General features: G+C 34.4%; 1 protein-coding gene across 1 annotated transcript in view; it reads right to left on the bottom strand.

The window, feature by feature from the left end:
* SEMA3E (semaphorin 3E) overlaps positions 1-23341 on the bottom strand; it is a 273154-nt gene that overhangs the window by 42599 nt on the left and 207214 nt on the right. The window contains exon 5 of the mRNA XM_082632907.1: positions 8160-8253. Coding sequence (XP_082489033.1) covers positions 8160-8253 — 94 coding nt within the window. The remainder of the gene's footprint in view (positions 1-8159; positions 8254-23341) is intronic.

Here is a 23341-nt window from a genome sequence, read left to right on the forward strand (position 1 = left end):
AACTCTTATTTAAGCATATTCTTTGAAACTAGAAGGGGGGAAGAACAACATAATTTGTATCAAATTCAATCAGTGTTGTCTTCACCAGAAGTTTTATATCCATGTGGAAAAAGAGTATTTTGGTATAAAATGTATTCAGTGGTTAGCGATATGAACCATATGTGGGGTTCAATCTGTACTACTTGAACATAGATAAAAGAGAGTCATGCTGAATTCATTAAAAGGCCTTGGAGATCATCAACTCTATGGCAGAAATGAACGAGTTCACGCACAAAAGAGTTAGTTGACTATTGAACCACCAGAGCAAGGGTTGTTCTGAAATTTTAAAAAAATTATTGTACTTGGTTATAGTTTCCATAAAAATATAAAGGCCATCTTACATGGATGGGCCTAGAGATTTTCATGCTAAGTGAAGTAAGTCAGACACAGAAAGACAAATATCATGTGTTATCACTTACATGTGGAATCTAAAAAATAATGATACAAAAGAACTTATTTACAAAACAGAAATAGACCCACAGACATAGAAAACAAACTTATGGTTACCAAAGGAGAAAGGGAGGGGTGGAATAAATTGGGAATGTGGGATTAATAGATACATACTACTATACATAAAATGGATAAACAACAAGGATCTACTGTATAGCACAGGGAACTATTATCAATATCTTGTAATAACCTATAATGGAAAAGAATCTGAAAAAGAATATATATATGTAAGTCAACTACACTTCAATAAAACACAGTAATAAAATAAAAAGGCCATTTTGTAAAACTGTCCTAAACAGAACTTATTTTTCTAATATGGACCGGACTGAATGTTTAATTCATAATGGGTACAAAAAAAAGATTTCTTTAAAATCATGATAGGTTTATATTTCTTAAGTTTTTAATATTTAATGTAATTAAATTTCCTAAAATATTTACAGAACATTTATATCTGAAAATATTACTTTGGAAAAATAATCTTTATTTTAGTTCACATCAATTTTCTTGCACATATCCCAATTTGAACACTTTCCAAGTTCTACTTGTAAACAATTCTACAAATTTAACAAAAAAGTTCCCCTTGTAGCCACTAGATGGAGCCATATGATACCAAATAATATACATCCAGGGCAGGTTATCTGCAAAAAGGAAAAGATGATATAGTACCAATTTTACCCAATTTCCCTTTTTGTATCCAGATAAAAGAAAATGGTTTGTGAACAATTCAAATAATACAATATGAACTGTATGACTTAAACTTCAAAGAAGCTACTAGACAGGTGCTAAAAAACTATATGCTATGTAAACTGAACCAAACGTGTTCCTGTTGGAAACATTAGATTTTCCTCAGAAGGGAAAGATTCTCCTTTCATATTTTATTATCAGGGTGAAGAACAAAATAAATTTATAGTAATAGATAATAATGATGTTTGGTAAAATACTTTCCTAAGAAAAAATAAACACTTTAATGAAAAATAATGAGAATAAAGCTTTAGGCACAAAGTTAACTAACAGTAATTAAATGAGCAAAAATAATCAACATTATTATAATTGATATTATTTATGGCAAATACATAGTTTCTAGTTGAAAACTTTAAAATTATAACTATTTGTTATAGAGACAATTTGTGAATCAATATTTTGGTATTGTATACAGCAAAAAATAATATCTGGATAATTCATATTTTCACAGATTAAAAAAATTTCATACAAATAGTAAAATATGTTTTAGATTTTCAATGATAAGAACAGAACTACTCAAATTTTTAGTTTTCTATGTCTATACAGACATGATATTTAATAAATGTATTAGCTTGGTCATAAAGTTTACTGGTATCTATTTTGATATTCTGAATATAAATAACCAATTTGACTTGTATGCCATATGTTTCATTGTTATAGTACTGGCTTCTGATGGTAACTGATGTTATGTTAATGTTAGTTGGTTATAATTAAAAAATAAAACACATCTGCAGGGTATTTTGACAGGTGAATGTAACTTATCATTGTCATGTTCAACAACAGTCTCTGTGTACAGATAGAAGAAGAGTGGAAACAATTCTGCACTGGAAATCTGGCAAACTAAGCCCCAGCCCCAAACCTACTGTTTGTGGCAAAACTGTTTGGAATCTCACTGCCTCGGTTATTTGGAGAATCAGAGGGGTGTCCAAGTGATTTCCTGAGGTTGCCAAGCTTTTCTGTTCTCTCTGCTGCCCTTTTTTTGGTTTGTATGCTCTTTGCCTGGAATTCTGCACCTCCCCCCCTTCCCATTTCACCTCCCATTTACCTGGCCACGGCCCACTTTCTCCATGAAGCTTTCCCTGACCAAACTTGTGTTAGTTTAGTAGCTCCTAGTACCACCATAGCCCCCATGCCTATCATATTTCTCATCCTACTATAGTTTGTCTCCTGTGTTTGACATTATTCCTCACTAGAATGCAGATTTCCTGATGTGTCTTATTATATTCTTTTGTCACCAATATCTTGTAGAGTGTCTGGAATACAGAAAATGCTCAATAAGCATTTGTTGAATCAAAAAGTGGCATAATGAGTTAATTAATACGTGAATAAATCTAAAACTTTTAGGGTTCAAATTTAAAAAAAAACTATGAAATGCAATAAAAACAAAACCTCAGGATAAGATTCTGATTTTTCAAAAATGCTTCAGGAGAAAATATCAAAAGAAAGCAAAAACTGTTGGCATTTATATGAATAGCAGAGTTCTTTGAGTTTTTGTTCCTCAAAAAGCCTATATTTAATAATTTTAATCCAGGAACGCAGGGACTCTATCTTCTTCTAGTATTTGTCGCCAATCGTTTCAGCCCCAAAAGACTGTGTCTACTCTCAACTACTTTGTAGGAAAGAAAACAAAACAATCATTTGACCTTGGCGATACAAAAACAAACCCATTGTAAATAATTCTAAGTTAAAATGCATAAGTAAAATACTTTTCTACACAACTCCTTTTCTTACAATACAAACTCCAGTTGAAGTTTTAGTGAAACATACTTAATTGCCTTAATATTTTATCAACCTTATCAAGAGCTTCGTTCATAGATGGTATTATTAATCGATTAGTTTTTACTCACCATGTTGTAAATACAGATTTTAATTGTTTAGTGAGAAAAATTCACAGTTTTTCATGCCCTTCTTATTTTCTTAAGTCTTGCTCAAGCATTTCTCCTATTTATGTTGTAAATGTCTACAAATCTGAATAATGTGAAACATATTCGTCTCATGGAAAAGACATGGCTAAAGATGGATTTAACTACCTCATTTTATAACTGAACTGTATCATTTTCTTAGAAAATCATTCTACTTTTGCACTATTTCACAGAGTGACTATGACATGCATAATTGCAAAGAGAAACAAAATGCACTTGGGAGGATGAGGCCATCTTCATGGTCCATAGGTTCCAACCTCCCAGTTCACACTCACGATCTGTGTAGGATGCTGAAAGAAACCAGGAGAAGCAGGTCCTTTTATCAGTTATGTAGTTGTTTGGACTTTCTGTTTGTTTTTGCTTTGGCAAATAGCTAGCATTAGCTATCAATGTCAAGAAGGTGGTTTCTGACATATGAAGGAAAAAAGAAAACTGTGTTCTGAATCTGTTCGTTTGCATTTGCTAGCATCCATGACAGTACTGTGAGTTTCCCTGGTGGCAAAACAGTGACATTGCTACCAGCATGGTCAAATCAGATTTCTAAGGGGGAGAATGTCAATGGGGAATTGAAGATGATATTTTTTTTCTTTTTTCTTCATTTTTTGTTTGTTTTGAGGAAACCATAAGCAAGTATTCAAATAGCTCATTAGCAACTAGCAGTTAATGGCCAGAAGCAACAGTCAGCATGTGGATACTTGGCATTCTGCCAAATGAGAAAGCACAGCAGTCTTAACCTGGACAAGAAATTACAGATATTCTTTAGGCACAGGAACATGCTAAAGGAGTAAGTTTCTACACAGTTGGGATGAATTCAAGAAACGAGCCAGCACATTCACTTATGTTTATAGAGGTTGTGATTGTAAAGACATACATTTTACCTTCATTTCGATTATTTCATTTATTTTTCTAACATTTATGAAGTCCTATTTTGTGCCAGAACTATTCATTTGTAATTCTGCCTTGAATATATAATTAATAAAATAGAAACATTTATTTGTAAAAAAAAGTTTTAGTGGTATTAAGAGCTTGAGATAATCACTTAAATTTTCCCTGCATGAATTCCGACTCCCTTTCATTCAATTGACATTGACCTTTAATTCACAGAATTTGTAATGAGGGGATATATTCACAAAGGTCTCATTGTTATGAATAAAAGTGCAGGAAGAAAATTTCAGCAGCTGTAAACTTTTGTAGTTTTATTTGCTGTAAAATGTAACCTAAGACATGAAAAGCGCAGAAAGAAAATTTTGGTGACCATGAAATACCTCATTCATGGTTATTTGTGGATATAAAATTCAGTAAGTCTTTAACTTGAAAGTATCCAAAAAATTCTAACAACAAAGCTACCACTTTCAAAAGCAAAGTGTAAAAAGGTACCTGACAAATCAGAGTGGTTTTCCCCCAAACACTAGTAACATGTACATTAGCATACCTTAGGTACTTTAGGTATGGTATGTATTAAATTACACCTAGAACTGGTAATAAAAATCTGGGTCAGAATGAAACATTTTAAAACAGTAGCAATAGAATTGAGCCGACAAAGTATCAAAGAAACCCCAAAGTTACTGAAGGTGTTATCAACTTAATAAAAAGAATACTGCAATATTATATCAAATGTAAACTGATGCAAAAAAGTCAGCTAATACTTTTCCTTCCTGACCAAAATGACATATGACATAAAGAAAATATTTCCTGAATTTTTATTTGGCCAGCCACCAAACTTAATAATTTTTAGTGGCAAGATAAGTCTTAAGTATCTTTCGCTGACTTGAAATGTACAGACAAGTAATGCAAGAATTCATTTTACTAAGTAATTCACTGTTTCAAAAAACTGTTTTTAAAACCCGATTATAAGGTCTTGCCTTCTTCAACCAGTTATCTAAGACCACTTTAAATGTAATATTAGTAATCACCGTAGAGGGAAAGTGTGGTTAAACATAGAAATATTGTACCTGTGATAAGAATTTATACACCACCAAGGTAAATTCTGTTAATACAAAGTGACATTAAAAGAGCAAACCTAATTAATGTATGATTTCATTTTGATTGGCTTCTGAACATATAGAACATAGCTCAATAAAGAGATTGTTTTACTCCTTAAATCTTGTTTCACACAGAATCATTGCCAGTTACTAACATTTCCATTCTAAATTAGACTATAAATTTAATAAAAGTATTCATTAACCTGTCTTTCACCTAACAGATAATATTTATTCCTTACTTAGTTTTTCAGTAACCTTTTACTCCATGTGATCTTAAGTCAACAGAATTTAAGTTAAATAAAATGAAACTTGTATCTAAAGTTAAGATATTATAAGAAATTCTCAGATTTGTGAGCATGTTTTTTTCTTTGGGGGCCTTGTTAGTTTTATGAGTATTACAAATTTGAGGGTTTTTTTTTTTTAATGATGAAAGTGAATCTTAATGTAAACAGGTATTAAAAGTTAAGTGTGACCTACAATTAAGAAAGAAACAAAGCAGCAGAAATGGTCTAAAGATGGTCATCTTTTTGCTGGAGTCCTGTCCTAACCCATCGGCAGAGAACATGTGCGATCATAAAATACCACATTAATGCATTCTTTTCCTGTCAGAGTAAGCTGCACCAAGCCTACCAAATTCCAACTCAGGTAGCTCCATTTTTTCCAGTCCAAATTCCTGCTGCTTTTTCAATTGGGTGAATTATTTCTACTTCCTGTCTTTTAAAGAGCTGCTGGCTCACATAGGTTATCAGATTTCCATCTCAGTGGCTGCTGCATATCCACAGTAAGTGAATGATCTCTCAAAGGTACTCTGGGATGAAAGCTAGTGGATAAATGAGAAGAATTATATTTTTATTTCTTCTCTTTGCAGGGATTATTCTATAACTTTTGTGTTTAGCTTGGAGGGCTCTTATAATTTGATTTCTTTTCTGAATAAGTGAAACAGCCACCCAGATGGCAAGCACTTCACATTTTAGCAGAGTGTAATTTGATTTGGAAGTTCAATGAAATTCACTTGGAAATGTCCCTCCAGTAATATTTCCCCTCTTAAAAAAATTCAGTTTCAAATTCCTGGTTTCATGCAAAAACAAGCTCCAAGGAGGCTGAGTGGTGAGTGGCTTAAAAAAATTACTTTTAACCATTAAAAGAAATGTTCAAAATAAATGGTGTTCTCTTCCCATCTTCTTAGGATTTTACTAGAGAAGTAGCGTTTACTGTGTAATTTTTGACTTTCAATACCTTTTATAATATTCTTGTAAATACTATCCCCAAATTTATTTTTGGTTTGTTTGCTTAGGAAGCTCAGTGAGTATTTCATTCAGTCGATATTTATAGGAGGCCTTTTCTGTGCAATATATTGTATGGTAAAAGAAAGATGATAAGACACTCTCTTTCCTCCAGACATATTCAAATCTTAAATCTATGAAGTTACAAAAATCACTAAAAACATTAGAAAAAAATTGTATGAGTCTATCAAATGCATGTATTTTAATGCATATGCTGCCAATCTACCACGAATTTCTAACATTTATGAATCTGGCATTCTCCAAAAGTGGCATTCTTAAGGTTTTGATTCCTACTAAGTCCAAAGTGACTTAAGCAACTCAATTCCCATATTTATAATCTCCCCTTCTCATATTATGTTTACACCCACACATATATGAGTGAGTAGCGGAACTCAGGATATCATAGTATTTTCTTTAAAATCTTATATTCTTTAAAAATATCTCTTTATTCAAGCTCTTAAAGAACTAATCACTACGTGAATTCTCACCTTAAAGCACTTTCAAATTATGAAGCTGAAGTAAAGCAAACCTTCCCTACTGTTTAGAGCTAACGTAAGATTTTTGTTCTACACATAAATATACGTATATATAAAAGCTCTATTTATTTGGATCTGAGTACCATTACTGCGACTGGGGACTGTGGGGACTGGGATGCAAGGCTCATCAGAATCAACTGTCTGGAATAAGTTCAAGGAACGTGTTGTCTTTAGAATATACAGGAACATCTGCATCAACTCTAAATCCAGCATAAGATATGTTGATTACTCATCAGTGGGGAGTTTTAAGTTTTACCCACTTATTTAGGATAGAAAATCTCTACATGTTATTTTACATGTTTTCATTTTCTGTAAACAGGATGACCTAATATTAGCAGATAACTCTAAGTGCTGCAAATGTAATAACAGAAGCTTGTGCATCTGTACCATATATCTATCAGAGCCTCTCAACACTGAGAAAACAGAATGATTCCTAACAGCACCTGTGTGAGGTGTCAGGGATTGCTCTCTTCAACTTTATACTTGGCAACTCAATCAGCTGTCTGTACCATAGCAGTGCTGGAGTATTTGATAAGGGTGTGCCATTTTCAATCCCAAACTGTATTAAAGAAAAAGTATTTTTCTGAGATTTAAGCGAGATTTTCAGGTATCTCGTCTAATTTAATTGAAATCCAATTGAAATCCAGATCAGACATGGCCAGCTTATTCTATTATTCCAACGTGGACATAGTTTGAGCCAGTCAACCTCTACAGCTTACATTTTAAATTAACAGGAATTTAAATAAATGACTTTGAAGTTCCAAACTGAGATGACTCTCTGCTGAATTCTACTGACACAGAGAAAGGCACCCAGAAGACAATATTAGACATTCCCTTAAAGTCACAGAGTAATTAATAAAGAATTAACATATGTTAAAATAGTTTAGTTTCTCTAGCTGCATTTTTATAAAAAAGTATTTATATAATTGCATTTTGTGAACAATAAAGGACAATACAAAATACTTTCTATCAGGTATTAAGGGACAGTTTGTATTTTCTGGATGAGACGTCCATACTTCATAGCAGCTGCACTTATTTTAGAGTAAAATTGGCTCAGGTGAGCATGGCTTGAAATTTAATATCCATGCTCCCGGCACCAATAAATAGATATGACACAGCAATGTATATGAAGAAACAGCAAAGAATCTGCCTGAAGTTTTGAAATCAATATGACTACCACCTGATGTCTGCAGCCATGATAATTACCAATTAAAGTGGAGATGAATGAGGAGCTGGCATCAAAAGGGCATCTGCCCCTTCCTCTCTCAGATCTGTGCGATTCCAGGTGAAAAAGGGGATCCTTTAAAGAAAACCAGAAAAGCCATTATGTATTTGCCAACTTTAATAAGAATTTAATTTCTCAGAAAAAATACATTCAACCTTGATTATTTACAAAACAGGTATTGTAAATAGGGCACCAGTGAGAAACATCAAGTTATTTAGGAACAAACTTGATTTTATAAATAAACACGTGGGTTTTCAGGCCCATGTGGGTTTTCTCACTTCTCTCAAAAAGGATGCAGGTGCTGAAATGAAAGAAATTTGCTGTTTTTATCACTTGATCAGCCAGTATTAGTTATTCTGAGATGTGTCAGTTAAATATTCCAAATGAACGGAGACTTGCTGGAAAAAAAAAAAGTTAGTAAAAAGGAGACTCTGATAAACATGGAAATGGGCATTTATTCCACAAAGGCCATTATTGATTTTTTGAATAATCTCTAAAAGAAAATGATAAAATATTCTATCAATAATTTGGAATATTTATTTCCAATCATTTTTATTCTTCATCGCATATTCCTTGCATAGACATCTAATATTTAATAATTTAGAGAATGATTACTGCATAAATAATTACTGGGATATTCATGTAGAAGTTGATACCACATTATGAACAATATTTCAGTATGGTTTCACACAAATAAGATTTTGAAAATAAACATTTCCATGAAAAACTACTTTATTGGTTCCTATTGCAATCACATAACCACAGAACTTTTTCTGAATGTTCTCAGATTGCAAAATTCTCATTAATGGATATTTTTACAAGTAATCTCCATTAAGTGTGTTATAAATGGTTTCAGTTAAAAAAAAAGTAGTCTGGAAAACTGACAATAAAAATCAATATAGAAAATTTTGTTGAAAAAAAAAAACACTTTGCAATAGAATATTGTCAATACTGCCCACTGTGGCATCTATAAGTAGTCCCGCCCACCTGTGAATAATGAACCTGTAAACAATCCAAAGTCCTGAGGAACCTTTAAGGGTTGCATGCACTTTTCTAGAACTTGATCTGGACTTTCCTAGACAGCCTATTTATTCCACATTATCTATGCCATCCTTTTCTTGCCATTCTTATCCAACACACATTCCTCTTTCTCTCTATGATACTCTAAAATCACGATTTTGATCCTGCCATTTCAAAACCTTTCTGGTAAGTGCAGAGTTCACCTGACTCCAGTCTTGTTCTTGGAACTGAACCATAGCCTAGAGAACAAATGTGGCCTCTGAATCCAGAGGTGCGGCTAAACTGATATTTTAAGCCAGAAAAAAAAAAGTTTATCTATTTATACACTTCACACGAATCAGTAGAGAGAAAGAATGCCAGTAAATAATTTGAAACATTTTTGTGTTCGCTTCCCATAGACAACAGATTTGCAATGACATGAAAACAAAATGTTTGTTGAAATGAGCTAGAATGACTGGTCTACCCAGCTAATACTTAAGCAGAAAGGGTTTCATCTAAATTTGCCAAACATATCCATAGTGTTATATGGAGGAGGAAATGATCAAGTCTATGAATGAAATACTTGTTTACCCCTTTAGTCACTGTCACTTTATAGAATATTTGGTAAAAATAGGTAGGGTATACATACTATACTTGCTCTAATACAGTCAAATGTCCAAATGTTTGCTCATAGAAAGCAGCTGAAGAAATATACTGAACTACTTTCTTAAATCAACACTTTTGGGGGCTTCCCTGGTGGCGCAGTGGTTGAGAGTCCGCCTGCCGATGCAGGGGACACGGGTTCGTGCCCCGGTTCGGGAAGATCCCACATGCTGCGGAGCGGCTAGGCCCGTGAGCCATGGCCGCTGAGCCTGCGCGTCCAGAGCCTGTGCTCCGCAACGGGAGAGGCCGCAACAGTGAGAGGCCCACATACCGCAAAAAAAAAAAAAAAAAAAAAAAAGACTTTTGATAGCTTCAACATTCTGTGATACTCAACTTTTTGTCTCTAATGATGGATGAAGTTGATTTATCTCACATATAATTAGAAACCGTAAACACTAAAATTGAAGCCTCAAGAGAAAAACAAGTATATTGCTTACTGATTCAAGGAATATAATATATTCATTTAAATTTAAACTGTCAAGTGGGTGAAACAGAAAATGCAAACTGTAAGAATGCTAAGATCAAGAGAATCTCAGATTTTGAAGAACCACAAAGTTAGATGAAGGAAATGAAGTTACAATTTCTTAGAAAAGTCACAGGTTTTTGTAAATATAAATCATGATCTAGGTTCCTAAGGCTACTACTGTTGATTTGTGAATTTCAGCATGTTTCTGAGATATCAAGTATCAGAGAGAGCAGTGTCTTCAACTTTCAAGAGAGTAAATTGAATCAACTGGAAACTATATTCACAGAAGCCTATAACCCTAACATTTTGAGAACAAATAAGTGGAACCCAGGATGTATGAAGCACAACTCTGCGCAATATGTAAAATCTGAATCTGTAAAAGGATGAACTCTTTCATGAAACTTCAAATTTGAGAACTGAATACTGAATACTAAGTACTTATATATTCTCAGAGATCTACGCCTCAAGTCCAGACTCAGATGTACCTTGACTGAACCCTTCCCACCTTTCTCCAGGAGACTTCAAATATCTCTCTCTCCTTAATTTGATTAATGGCTAAAACTGCCTCAACAAACAGTCTTTTGAAATAATGAACAGATTAAATTAAGCCTTTTTGCCTGCTTTTCACATCAGTATTAAAAATCCACATTTTTGAATAGCTTAAAGGATAGACATACCTATCATTTTAATTTTTTAAATGCATGTGTTCTCAACGTACACTTATACCAAATTATCACGATGTACACTTTAAATATCTTACAATTTTATTTTTCAATTAGAACTAGGTAAAGCTGGAAAAAATATGTGTATTCTGCAATTTGTAGGTTTTCAGCCCACTAATGATTTTTATTTTTATTTTTATTTTTTTTATTTTTTTGCTGTACGCGGGCCTCTCACTGCTGTGGCCTCTCCCGTTGCGGAGCACAGGCTCCGGACACACAGGCTCCGCGGCCATGGCTCGCGGGCCCAGCCGCTCCGCGGCATGTGGGATCTTCCGGGATCGGGGCACGAACCCGTGTCCCCTGCATCGGCAGGCGGACTCTCAACCACTGCGCCACCAGGGAAGCCCCAGCCCACTAATGATTAAAAAAAAGATAAACTATTAGAACATCCCTGCTTTAGACAAGCACCATTATCTTCATAAAAAGAAGAAAGGTCCAAATCTGTAGAGGATACATCATTTCATGCATACATAACCCTTGGTTAATAATACTGCAGAAATCAGATAATACCAAAATGCAGGACAATGTTAAGCTGGATTGTAAATGGTGCTATGTACTTCTTAAGTTTGAAGACTATACGCTATTTCTAACAAAATAATGAAGAGGTGCTTTGAACGCTTGAAAGTTCTATAACTTATATCTCATCACTTCACATAGTCTTCTTTGACCTCGTTCCCAAATCTGACTAGTTCTTTTTTGTTGTTGTTGTTGTTGTTGCGGAACGCGGGCCTCTCACTGTTGTGGCCTCTCCCATTGCGGACACACAGGCTCCGGACACACAGGCTCCGGACACACAGGCTCAGCAGCCATGGCTCACGGGCCCAGCCGCACTGCTGCATGTGGGATCTTCCCGGACCGGGGCACGAACTCGCGTCTCCTGCATTGGCAGGCGGACTCTTCAACCACTGCGCCACCAGGGAAGCCCCTGACTAGTTCTTACATGAACATTTCCATTATTAAATTAAAATGTCACTACAAAGAACAGGAAGCTCTATATTTATTTTTATTAATCAGAACATACCTTCCTGCAGAAGTATAATATAGGTGCTGTCAATATTCCTTATTTAAATCACTGGATGCCTTAAAAACAGTAATACTGTCTCCCTGCTTTTTACTTTACTTCTGAATTACTAAGTTAAATGAAACTGTTAACAAAAATATGTTGCTTGGTTTTTAGTAAAGGCTATTAGGATGTTATGACTAAAATAACATTTGATAATAAAAGCCAGTAAATGGTTGACATTTTCTACGTGAGTGACTTGAGAGTCTAAGTATGGCTATGATTACACACACAATTTTACATTCCTATTATTTTGAACTCAGCCTCCTTTGCTGATACAAGGTATAGCTTTATCACAACTGTTCATTTGTCTGTGATAAATCAGTGAGTGGCCTCAATAAATTTTATCTGAGCACATTACGTGCAGTCAAAACCTTAACACATAATTACATGACACTTAGAGAAGTTAAACAAAAGAAGCAAGGCCAGAAAAAGTAAGAAGATAAAGTGATCTTACACCTAATCAATGTTTTATGACATGGTAAAAACAAAAGACCTGCCTGTGGGGAAAGCTAATCAAACCTAAAAATGGTTTGCCTCTTTTTTTAAAAAAATTTATTTATTTTGGGCTTCACTGGGTCTTCGTTGCTGTGTGCGGGCTTCTCACCGAGGTAGCTTCTCTTTGCTGCAGAGCACCGGCTCTAGGTGCACGGGCTTCAGTAGTTGCGGCTCGCGGACTCAGTTGCTCCACGGCATGTGGGATCTTCCCGGACCAGGGCTTGAACCCATGTCCCCTGCATTGGCAGGTGGATTCTTAACCGCTGTGCCACCAGGGAAGCCCAAGTTTGGCTCTTTTACGAACGTACTCAAAACTCCTCTTTTTAACCCATCAATCTTTGTTGATAACAAGTATGAGATTTCCACTGAACAAATCATGAAAGGTGAACAAGGTCAGAAAGGCAACTTCTATTGGAGATAAGATGACTACTAAGACCATATTTCTGATCTAATTTTATTGCTTCTCTAAAACCTTTCTACCATGCCTTTTGAAATCCTTATTTCATGGTAAGTGAATCCCTAAAACCACACTCAATTTATAACATGCTTCAATACCTCCTTGCCTTAATTGAGTCATAGCTCCCATACTAGGCATAGTTATGGAGCCTCAAAATGTTCATGTCCTAATGCCTGGAACCTATGAATATCTCACTTTGCATAGCAAAAGGGTCTTTTCAGACGTGATTAGGTTAAGGACATTCAGATGGGGATATTACCCTGAATTATCCAGCTGAGCCCAATGTAATCACACGAGTCCTAAAAATAGTCAGAGAAGATGTGAGGATGACAGCCAAGAACCAACCAAAGCAATGCAGTGTGGGGAAGACTAGACCTGCCATTCACTGCTGGCTCTGACAATGGAAGAATGGGGCCATAAGCCAAGGAATGTGGGTGGTTCTTTAGATGCTGGAAAAAAGAATGACATGGATTCTTTCCCGAGATCTTCTGGAAGGAATGCATCCCTACTGACATCTTGATTTTATTCCAGTGAGAATCATTTTAGACTTCTCATCTACAGAATTATTAGATAAAACATTTGTTTCATTCTAAGCCACTAAATTGATGGTAATTTGTTACAGCAGCCTTAAAAAATGAATGCAGATCCTATGAGGATATTGTTCCACACTGCTTCTCACACTTCCAGCTCTTTTACATGATTAATCATAAAATTATAAATATTTTTGACCCAATAACAAACCTCCAGAGTTGAGACCCTTTTATTTTTTTCAAAATACAAAGGTCCCTTCCCATCTTCTCCCCCTTAGTCAGCCTTCACTTTGCCCCTTATTCTCTTATCCACATGTCTACCTTCGCCATTTCTAAACCTAGGATAGTGATGATGCTAAAGCAAACCATTAAAAAATATAAAGCAATCACTAACAACCAGTGGTTTTTAGCTCAGCCCTCAAAATTTCCAAGGAATGTATGTTTCCCTGGTTACGTCCTTTTATAACTCTTTTGAGCAGCTGTGTTGCTCAAACACCCTAACTCATGATCTCTCTTGCCATTCAGTAGACAGCCTCACACCTTACGTTTGATGGAGAAAATCAGTTTCCATTATTTATGTAATTATTCAGAAAAAAAAAAATCAGTTTCCACTTGTCAGGTCCTGGCCCTGGAACAGGAAACACAGTAGCAAACAAAACTCCAAGCCTTATCACTCTACTATTCTCATAAAATTACCCCCAATAGATTTTTTTTTTTTTACTGTATCTATCTGCAATATTCAACGCTGTTGCCTGCACCATGGCACTTATTTAATTCACTCCTTTACCATTTATCACCTTAATTTTAACCAGCCTCCTGAGCAGTCTCCCCAGCCACTAATTCTTTACTCTGCTGCCAAAGACTTCTTTCTGAAATGTGAATTTCCTCTTCTCACCTCCGTTCTTAAAATCTTTCACTGACTTCCCATAGACTCCAGAAAACAAAGTCTGAAGTCCTTAGGGTATTTACATAAGGGACTTTATACATAAATACTTCATCTCTAAAATGCTGCTCTTACAGTTTGAGTACCAACCATTCTGACTGCTTGTAGATTTTTTAATCTTTCTTGGACTTATTAATGTGTTTAGGATAATAATGCCCACACAGTATTAAAAATTCAGCACAGACCTTATCACCTCCAGGAATCCAGATCTGACCCATCTGTCTGCCCTAATATGGATTCTGGGTCCTCCTGAAGCATCATATAAATCCCCCTTTTACATCATTTACTCCTCTGTATTATAACTGTCTGTTTGACTCAATTCCCTACTGGTTTGTGAGGCTTCCTTGAGGAAACTGCCTATGTCACATTTATCTTTGATCCCCTGCATCAAATAAAATACCTGATATATAATAAATGCACAGCTGTTTTTATTGTTTGAATAAATAGTTTTATCTCCTTTGTTGTGTGATCTTTGCCTACTTTCTCACAGATCTAAAACAACTCACAAAACAGAGCTGTGGATAGGTATGTTGATTTAAAACTATACAACATGTACAAGTTATTATGCTATTCTTTGTTGTACATGCTTTCCTGGGGCTACCCATATAGCAATATCACAGTTCTATTTTATATATATATATATATATATATATATTTATTTATTTATTTTTTACGGTACGCGGGCCTCCCACTGCTGTGGCCTCTTCCGTTGCAGAGGCTCCGGACGTGCAGCGGCCATGGCTCACGGGCCCAGCTGCTCCGCGGCATGCGGGATCCTCCCGGACCGGGGCACGAACCCACATCCCCTGCATCAGCAGGCGGACTCTCAACCACTGCGCCACCAGGGAAGCCCTATTTTTTCTATATTTTGGTTGCCATTGGCTTTAGTAACAACTAAAGGAAAAATAAATGTGTTCTTAATTTCCCCAACTATTTACTGAAGATAATATATTTTCATAGACACTGACAATTTATGATGAACTCTTGCGAGGCTTGATATATTAAAGGTTAGGATGAATAGAACACAATATCACATGGCAGTCGCTAAAAATAAAATCAAGTACTGAAGAATTATAGAGATGACTTATTTTATCCCCAAAGACCTTATTAATGACAGCATGTAATTTGAAGTAATATGGAGGTGTGACATGGACGTACACTTATTTGTTAGTTAAGGCTTCCCTTTCCCGCATGACCTTTTTTTTTTTTAATGAGGAAAAGGTATTCTCTTGATACTGTTGTCTATTGTCAGGAAATTTCAAAACTGAATGGGCAATAAAGACTGAGTTCTTAATTTTTATCAAACAACCAACTTGACACTAGTTTTTTAACATACTAACTGGTCTTTTGTGCCATGATTTTAAAACAGAGGCTTTCTTTGTCTTGTTAAGCTGCATATGACAAAAAAAAAAAAAAAAAACACTGATCCAAGTCATCTTAATTCCTCAGGATTGAATATGTTATTTTTGCAACTTTATACAGCTGAGATGTAGAAATTTTAAAGGAAGAAAATTTACCATACACAGAATAGTATTGATATTATGATAGAAAACAGGCAAATTCCAAACTTTTATTGCTTTGTTTTGCATAGGTCAATATAACTTCAAAATTAACTACAAATTTAAGAATGAAGTTTTTCACATTATTTGGAGAGTTCACTGTGGTCTTAAATGCAGTGTTTAATTTAGTGCACAATCCGATAAAATACTAAAAAAGCAAGTAATATAATTTTCTTCCATGAAGTAGAATTCAGCAACCAAACCAACCAGAAAACTTGAGTCATAATGACCTTGCCAATGACCCCAAAGCAATCGAGTCTATGGTTCAAGTAATGTGTAATGCTGGTGTTTAACCCTTTTGAGAATGTTGGTCACTACTTAGATTGGTTTTCCATTATCTGTGTTTTAACAGCTGGAATTTCTGCCTGAGTAATGTGGCTTAAATTTACAAGACATCGCTAGTATTAACAATGTGGGCTGCACTTTTTGTTTCAGTGTGACACAGAGAAGTTTTCCAATAGATCCTCATGTGGTTGAGAAAAAGCAGGACATCTAGCTCACAAATGTGAGGAGATGCATATGCTCTTCAGAAAAACGTTTGTAAAGAATAAATGGTACATCTTCCCAGAAGAATTTTCTCATTTAGGTCTTGAGGAGAGCCCTCAAAACCCAGGAAGCCTGCTGTAAGCTACTGTCAATAGGCGTGAGTTGCTGCATATCAGGTGTTAAACGTGATGCCAATTAAATGAAATGAACTTCCCATTAATAAATCAGCTTTGTGAGCTAATACTATTCTTGCCCTCAGCACCACTGAGATATTCTGAAAGATGTCAAAAGTAAATGGGAACATTACAAATACAACAAGATAAAACAAGTAATCACTTATTTTATTAGCTATTTCTAATAGGAAAAAAGTAAAATACACAGGCTCACAGCCCTGTATCTATCAACAAAGGTGGTTTGGGTACAAAAATGCCTAGAATAAATAACCATAATATGCACTTTAATTCTTCACACAAAAAAACAGCTATTCAATTGTCTGTATCACAAATTAATTTTGAATGTGATTCATTGTAATCATTTATTTTTTCCCTTTCTTCTGCCAAGCAATAAAATCATTTACTAAAGAAGATGTGAAACATTTCCCAAAGGCTAAATAAACAAAGTGGAAAAAAAGGCAAAAAGGGAGTGAAGTTGTAAGTAAATGTTTTGACTTTAAGGCTAATAGTTTTGCATTTTAATTGCTTTTTTCTTTTTTTACATTTTTTTCCCAAAAATGATACATTATATTTGTATAATACTTTAAAATTTACGAAGTATTCTTGCATATGTTATTTTGTTTCATCCTCAAAATAAGTCTGTAAAGTAAGACAGGGTCAAGAATATTGTTCACAATATTACTTTCTCTTTATAGGTGAGGAATCACAGGCAGAATGAGGGTTTGCTAGTCTCAAAGAGTGTCTTCTAGTTCCACATTATTTTACAGTATTACCCTACTTGCCATTATAAAGGGGAGGATGGATATATTTGTGTTGCTAGGCATGGCTGAGTCCTTTATAAGGTACTTAATGTATAATCAAGGTTCAAAAATGTATATTAAGATTTTTTTAAAGAAGAAAAGTATTTTATTATTATTTTATGTATTTACTAAATTATATGTTCAAATGTTTTATTTCCTTAAATATTATCAGAGGGCTTCCCTGGTGGCGCAGTGGTTGGGAGTCCGCCTGCCGATGCAGGGGACACGGGTTCGTGCCCCGGTCCGGGAAGATCCCACATGCCGTGGAGCGGCTGGGCCCGTGAGCCATGGCCGCTGAGCCTGTGCGTCCGGAGCCTGTGCTCCGCAACGGGAGGGGCCACAACAGTGAGAGGCCTGCGTACCGCAAAAAAAAAAAAAAAAAAAAAAAAAAATCAGAATAGCTTGCAGAGGCTACTAAAATTTTTTAAAAGCTTATACTACAGCTAAGTAAAATTCTAACTCAAATGTCTTGTGCTGAATTTTCAAATAAATATTTGCTTTAACCTTTATTTGATGGCAAAATCATCTATCCCTCTCTTTTGTTTTAATTATTACTTCAGGATTCCTCACCCTAAGTGCTCTCATCATATGCCAATATTCTCTTAAATTCCACACTGATAGCTCTATCTACTGGATATGTATGCCAGGGTATACTAAGAATACTGGAAGCAAATATTCTTCAAACTGTAATTATAATGTTGTCCTGAAGCCTGCTTTTACTGGAAAACAGCATCAACCTTGCTTCTTACCTCTTCCTCACCATCTTCTTAAAAGTAATCATGTCACTCTCCCTCTGAAAAATCTTTGGTGCTTCCTCATGATTATTGAATAAAGTCTAACTTCTAGAATGGCAGTTTAGGACCTTCACAGTTTGACCTCATCCTTTATCCCTTATGATTTCCACCATCCAATCAAAATTCCAGCAGCATAAGCTATCTTCAAAATTTTCTGCATCATAACATCCATAGCTCTGATGACACTTTCCCTTCGGGAAAAGAGAATTTGAGTCTTCCTTTTCTCTACAGTACTAACTCCTACTAATGATAAAATGATATTGAAAAATGACTTCACTGATATTCTCCAAGACTTCACCAAGCAAAACTTCTCCCATGGCTATGAGTCTCTTGTAGCATTATTCTCACTGCATTGTGACGATGTACATCTGGGCAATTCAACAAACATTAAGAAGCCTACTATATTCCAATCATTCAGACAATATTGAATTTAGGAAGCATGATGCATGCTATTCCTTTTATTAAACACCATAAAATTAAGCAAAGTAGCCTAATTGTCAGGGAAGATTAGACGTAAGTTCACAGTGACAAATGCCTACCTCAAGAAATGAGAAAAGTCTCAAATAAATAACTTAATTTTACACCTCAAGGAACTAGAAAAAGAACAAACAAAACCCAAAGTTAGTAGAAGGAAGGAAATAACAAAGATCAAAGCAGGAATAAATGAAATAGAGACTAAAAAAGACAACAGAAAATATCAATGAAACTAAGAGCTGGTTCTGAGAAAAGATAAACCAAATTGACAAACCTTTCATTAGACTCACCAAAAAAATAAAAAAGAAGGACTCAAAGAAATAAAATCATAAATGAAAGAAATGATATTACATAGAAATATCATTTCTGATACCATAGAAATACAAAGGATCTTAAGAGACTACTTATGAACAATTATACACCAACAAATTGGACAACCTAGAAAAAATGGATAAATTCCTAGAAACATATGACCTACCAAGACTGAATCATCATGAAATAAAAAATCCGAACAAATTATTAGTAAGGAGATTGAATACATAATCAAAACCTCCCAACAAACAAAAGTCCAGGATCAGATGGCTTCACTAGTGAATTCTACCAAATATTCAAAGAATTAATACCAATTCTTCTCAAACTATTCCAAAAAATAGAAGAGATGGGAACTCTTCCAAATTCATCTTATGAGGTCATCATTACCTTGATACCAAAATCAGACAAATATGCTAGAAGAAAAGCAAATTATAGATCAATATGCCTGATGAACTTAGATGCAAAAATCTTCAACAAAATATTAGCAAATTGAATTCAACAATACATTAAAAGGATCACACACCATGATCAAGTGGGATTTATTCCAGGGGTACAAGAATGCTCCAGCATTTGCAAATCAGACAATGTGATGCACAACATTAACAAAACAAAATGAGGAATAAAAGTCATACGATCATCTAAATAGATTCAGAAGAAGCATCTGGCAATGTATTTTATATATATATATATATCCAGAATATAAAATAACTCATACAACTCAATAGAAAAACAAACAAACAAACAAACAATCTGATTTAAAAATGGGCAGATGTGAATAGACATTCTTCCAAAGAAGACATATGATGGCTAATAGGTATGTGAAAAGATTCTCTACATCATTAATTACTAGGGAAATGGAAATCAGAAGCACAATAAGATATCACCTCATACCTGTTAGAATGGCTAATATCAAAAAGTGTAGAAAAAACAAGTTTTGGCAAGGATGTGGAGCCAAGGGAACCCTTGTGCATTGTTGGTGGGAATGTAAACTAGTGCATCTATTGCGAAAAATAGTACGGAGGTTCCTCAAAAAATTAAAAATATAACTACCATACATCCAGCAGTTCTACTTCTGGGTATTTATCCAAAGAAAATGAAAACACTAAATCAAAAATATATATGGGGCTTCCCTGGTGGCGCAGTGGTTGAGAGTCCGCCTGCCGATGCAGGGGACACGGGTTTGTGCCCTGGTCCGGGAGGATCCCGCATGCCGTGGAGCGGCTGGGCCCGTGAAGCATGGCCGCTGAGCCTGCGCGTCTGGAGCCTGTGCTCCGCAACGGGAGAGGCCACAGCAGTGAGAGGCCCACGTACCACAAAAAAAAATAATAAAATCAAAATAAATAAATAAATAAATAAATAAAATAATATATATATATATGTACTCCCACGTTCACTGAAGTATTGTTAACAATAGCCAAGATATGGCAACAACCTAACTGTCCATTGATAGATGAATGGATAACAAAATTGCGGTATATATATGTGGAATATAATATTATTCAGTCATAAAAAAGAATGAAATCTTGCCATTTGTGACAACATGAATGCACCTTCAGGGCATTATGCTAAGTGAAATAAAAGAAAGACAAGCATCATATGCTCTCCCTTATACGTGGAATCTAAAAACAACAAAAAACAAGCTCAGAGCTACAGAGAACAAACTGGTGCTTGTCAGAAGCAGGGAGTGGCGGGCAGGAGACATGGGTGAACTTTTATTTTTTTAGTTGAAGCAAGTTAAATCTAAAAATTTAAAATAATAATCGTCAATTTAACAATTGGCAAACCAAAATGAACAGGTGACTGCAAGTAATATATAATAGGATAAAAATTTTTCATTAATCAATGTATTAACTGAACTTCAATGAATCATATTTGACAAATACATCATTTCAATGGCAGAAATAAAGTCTCTGATACTTTCTTCTCATAAATTAGTGAAAAGAAATAAAGGAAGAGGGAGAAGGAGAAGGAGAATAGGAACAGGAATAAGAACTAGAATAAGAGGATGCTTCACAAAGAGAGTTAATTCAAAGTGGAGACAAGAAAGGTTCTGATTTGCTCTTGCTCAAGTCCCATAACCTCTTTCTACCGCAATTACTTGTAACTCATTATTTGTAAAAAAAGAAATGATAATTCTATGCTGCTATCTTCTATGACTGTTGTGACAATCAGAGGAAGGAATGGGTATAAAAGGCCATTGAGAAGCCATAAGAACTAGAACATATAAATATGTGACATAACCATACATGAAAAGAAAACTGATCTCTTACAAATCCAAGGGTTTGCAACCAAATATTTTATATCAAGCCCAATGGTGCATAATGCTGATTTTATTCAGCATTTTGTTTTTGTTTTTGTTGTTCTACAGTGAACTTTAAAACCTTGTTCTATATTATAAGAAGCCAGTGTGGTGTAAAAATGCACATTAATATGGATAGTATTTCAAAGCACTGTGGATAAGTGATGGATTATTCAATAAATGGTGTTTGGACAACTGGACTGCCATCTGGAAAAAAATAAAGTTTGATTACTACCTCATGTCCTATAGCCCTGTAGTCAAATTCCAGACTGATCAACAATTTAAACGTAAGAAATAGGATTATACAGGAAATAGAAAAAGACAAAAATTTTGTATATAACCTTTGATTCAAAATTCAAAATAAGACACAAAATTCAGAAGACTTAAAAGAAAGACTGATAAATAATATGACTAAAAAATTTTTTTAAATCCTATATGGAAAAAAATAAACATTTTTTTCACTCAAATAAAAAACAAGACCTTTATTTTTGCCTTAATATATAATAAACTTATACAAATCAATAAAAGATCACAAAATTAATTTTAAAAAATGGTCTGGGGTCATAGATGTACAAAGTAGGCATGCCAGAAAGCAAAGAAAGCTATCAAAACTATTAGGGTTATAAAGACTTAGATGTCAACTTAAAGAGGTATCTACTGGACAAATATGGGATAATTCATTGATCAATAAGAATAATAACTGCAATGGATTGAAATAAGCCTAAACAGCCAAAGAATATTAAAAAGCTAAAGACTGGCAATATTTGCTGGAAATATCCACATTAGTAAGTGTCCTATTATAATTAAATATGCAGTTCTAAGATTAGGAAAGTTAGTATTTTAATTATTTGAAAGATGAGCATAGCCAGTCTTCTTATAATGATATCATGGGTTCTGATTTGATTCATTTACCTTATGATCATCTGTGTTTGGTTTTTGGAAAAAGTCAAATTTAATGTGATAGAAAACCCATCACATATGTCTAGTCAGTCCCTGCCTGAACTACCCAGTTAATCTGACTTTGAATTTACATATTGAATTCATACTGAATTTACATATTGAACTTTGAACTCATACTGAGAATGAAACAGCATTCTATAACAAATTACTCAAATAGCTTACTTGGAATCTCTTTACATAAACAAATTATGCAATATTAAAAGCAGGTATATCTATATATAAAAAGCCTGAAGAAAATAAAATTTTGCAGTAACTGACATCATGGTCTGGATTATGAAAACTAGCTGCTGCGTAATAGAATGCCAAGAAATTTAGTGAATGCAATTATGGCTATTTTTTGAGCAGTTATGGACGTGCTGTCCTGCATAGACATTTTTGGGTGAATTTGGAGGAAAAAATAGTGGTAGTAAATATTTGTTCAGTGTAAACAGGTGTTTACCTTCTGATATTCTCTATACATTGTATGATAAAATAATTGGCATAGCACATCTAATAAGCAATTGGATTAAACTGTGTCTGTTTCTTAGATAAAATATATGGTATCTGATAATTTATATATATATGTATATAGAATAATCTACATATATGATAACATGTAAGCATTATATATTTTAATATGTAAAGTATAAATAGGAGATATTAATATTAAATATTCCTTACTATTAATTATTAATATTAAACTATTAAATAGAACAATGCTAGACATAATCAAGAATAAACAGTTATGTATACTTTCAACAATTTAACTGAAGGATGGAGATAATTATCTAGACTTTACACATGTCAGGAGAAAACCCATCTTGACTCAAGTCAGTTTAATGATCTGGATTTCTCTTCTGCATTGCTTTTCCTGTCCACCTTCTCTGGGTTTGACTACTCTCACTATTATTTTGACCACACACAATGAAGCAAGAATCAAAATTCTTTTTTGAGGACAAAGATGCTTTTGATCAAACTATGAATATCTA

Source organism: Mesoplodon mirus (assembly GCF_964341445.2).
Source record: "Mesoplodon mirus genome assembly, chromosome: 9".
NCBI lineage: Eukaryota > Metazoa > Chordata > Mammalia > Artiodactyla > Ziphiidae > Mesoplodon > Mesoplodon mirus.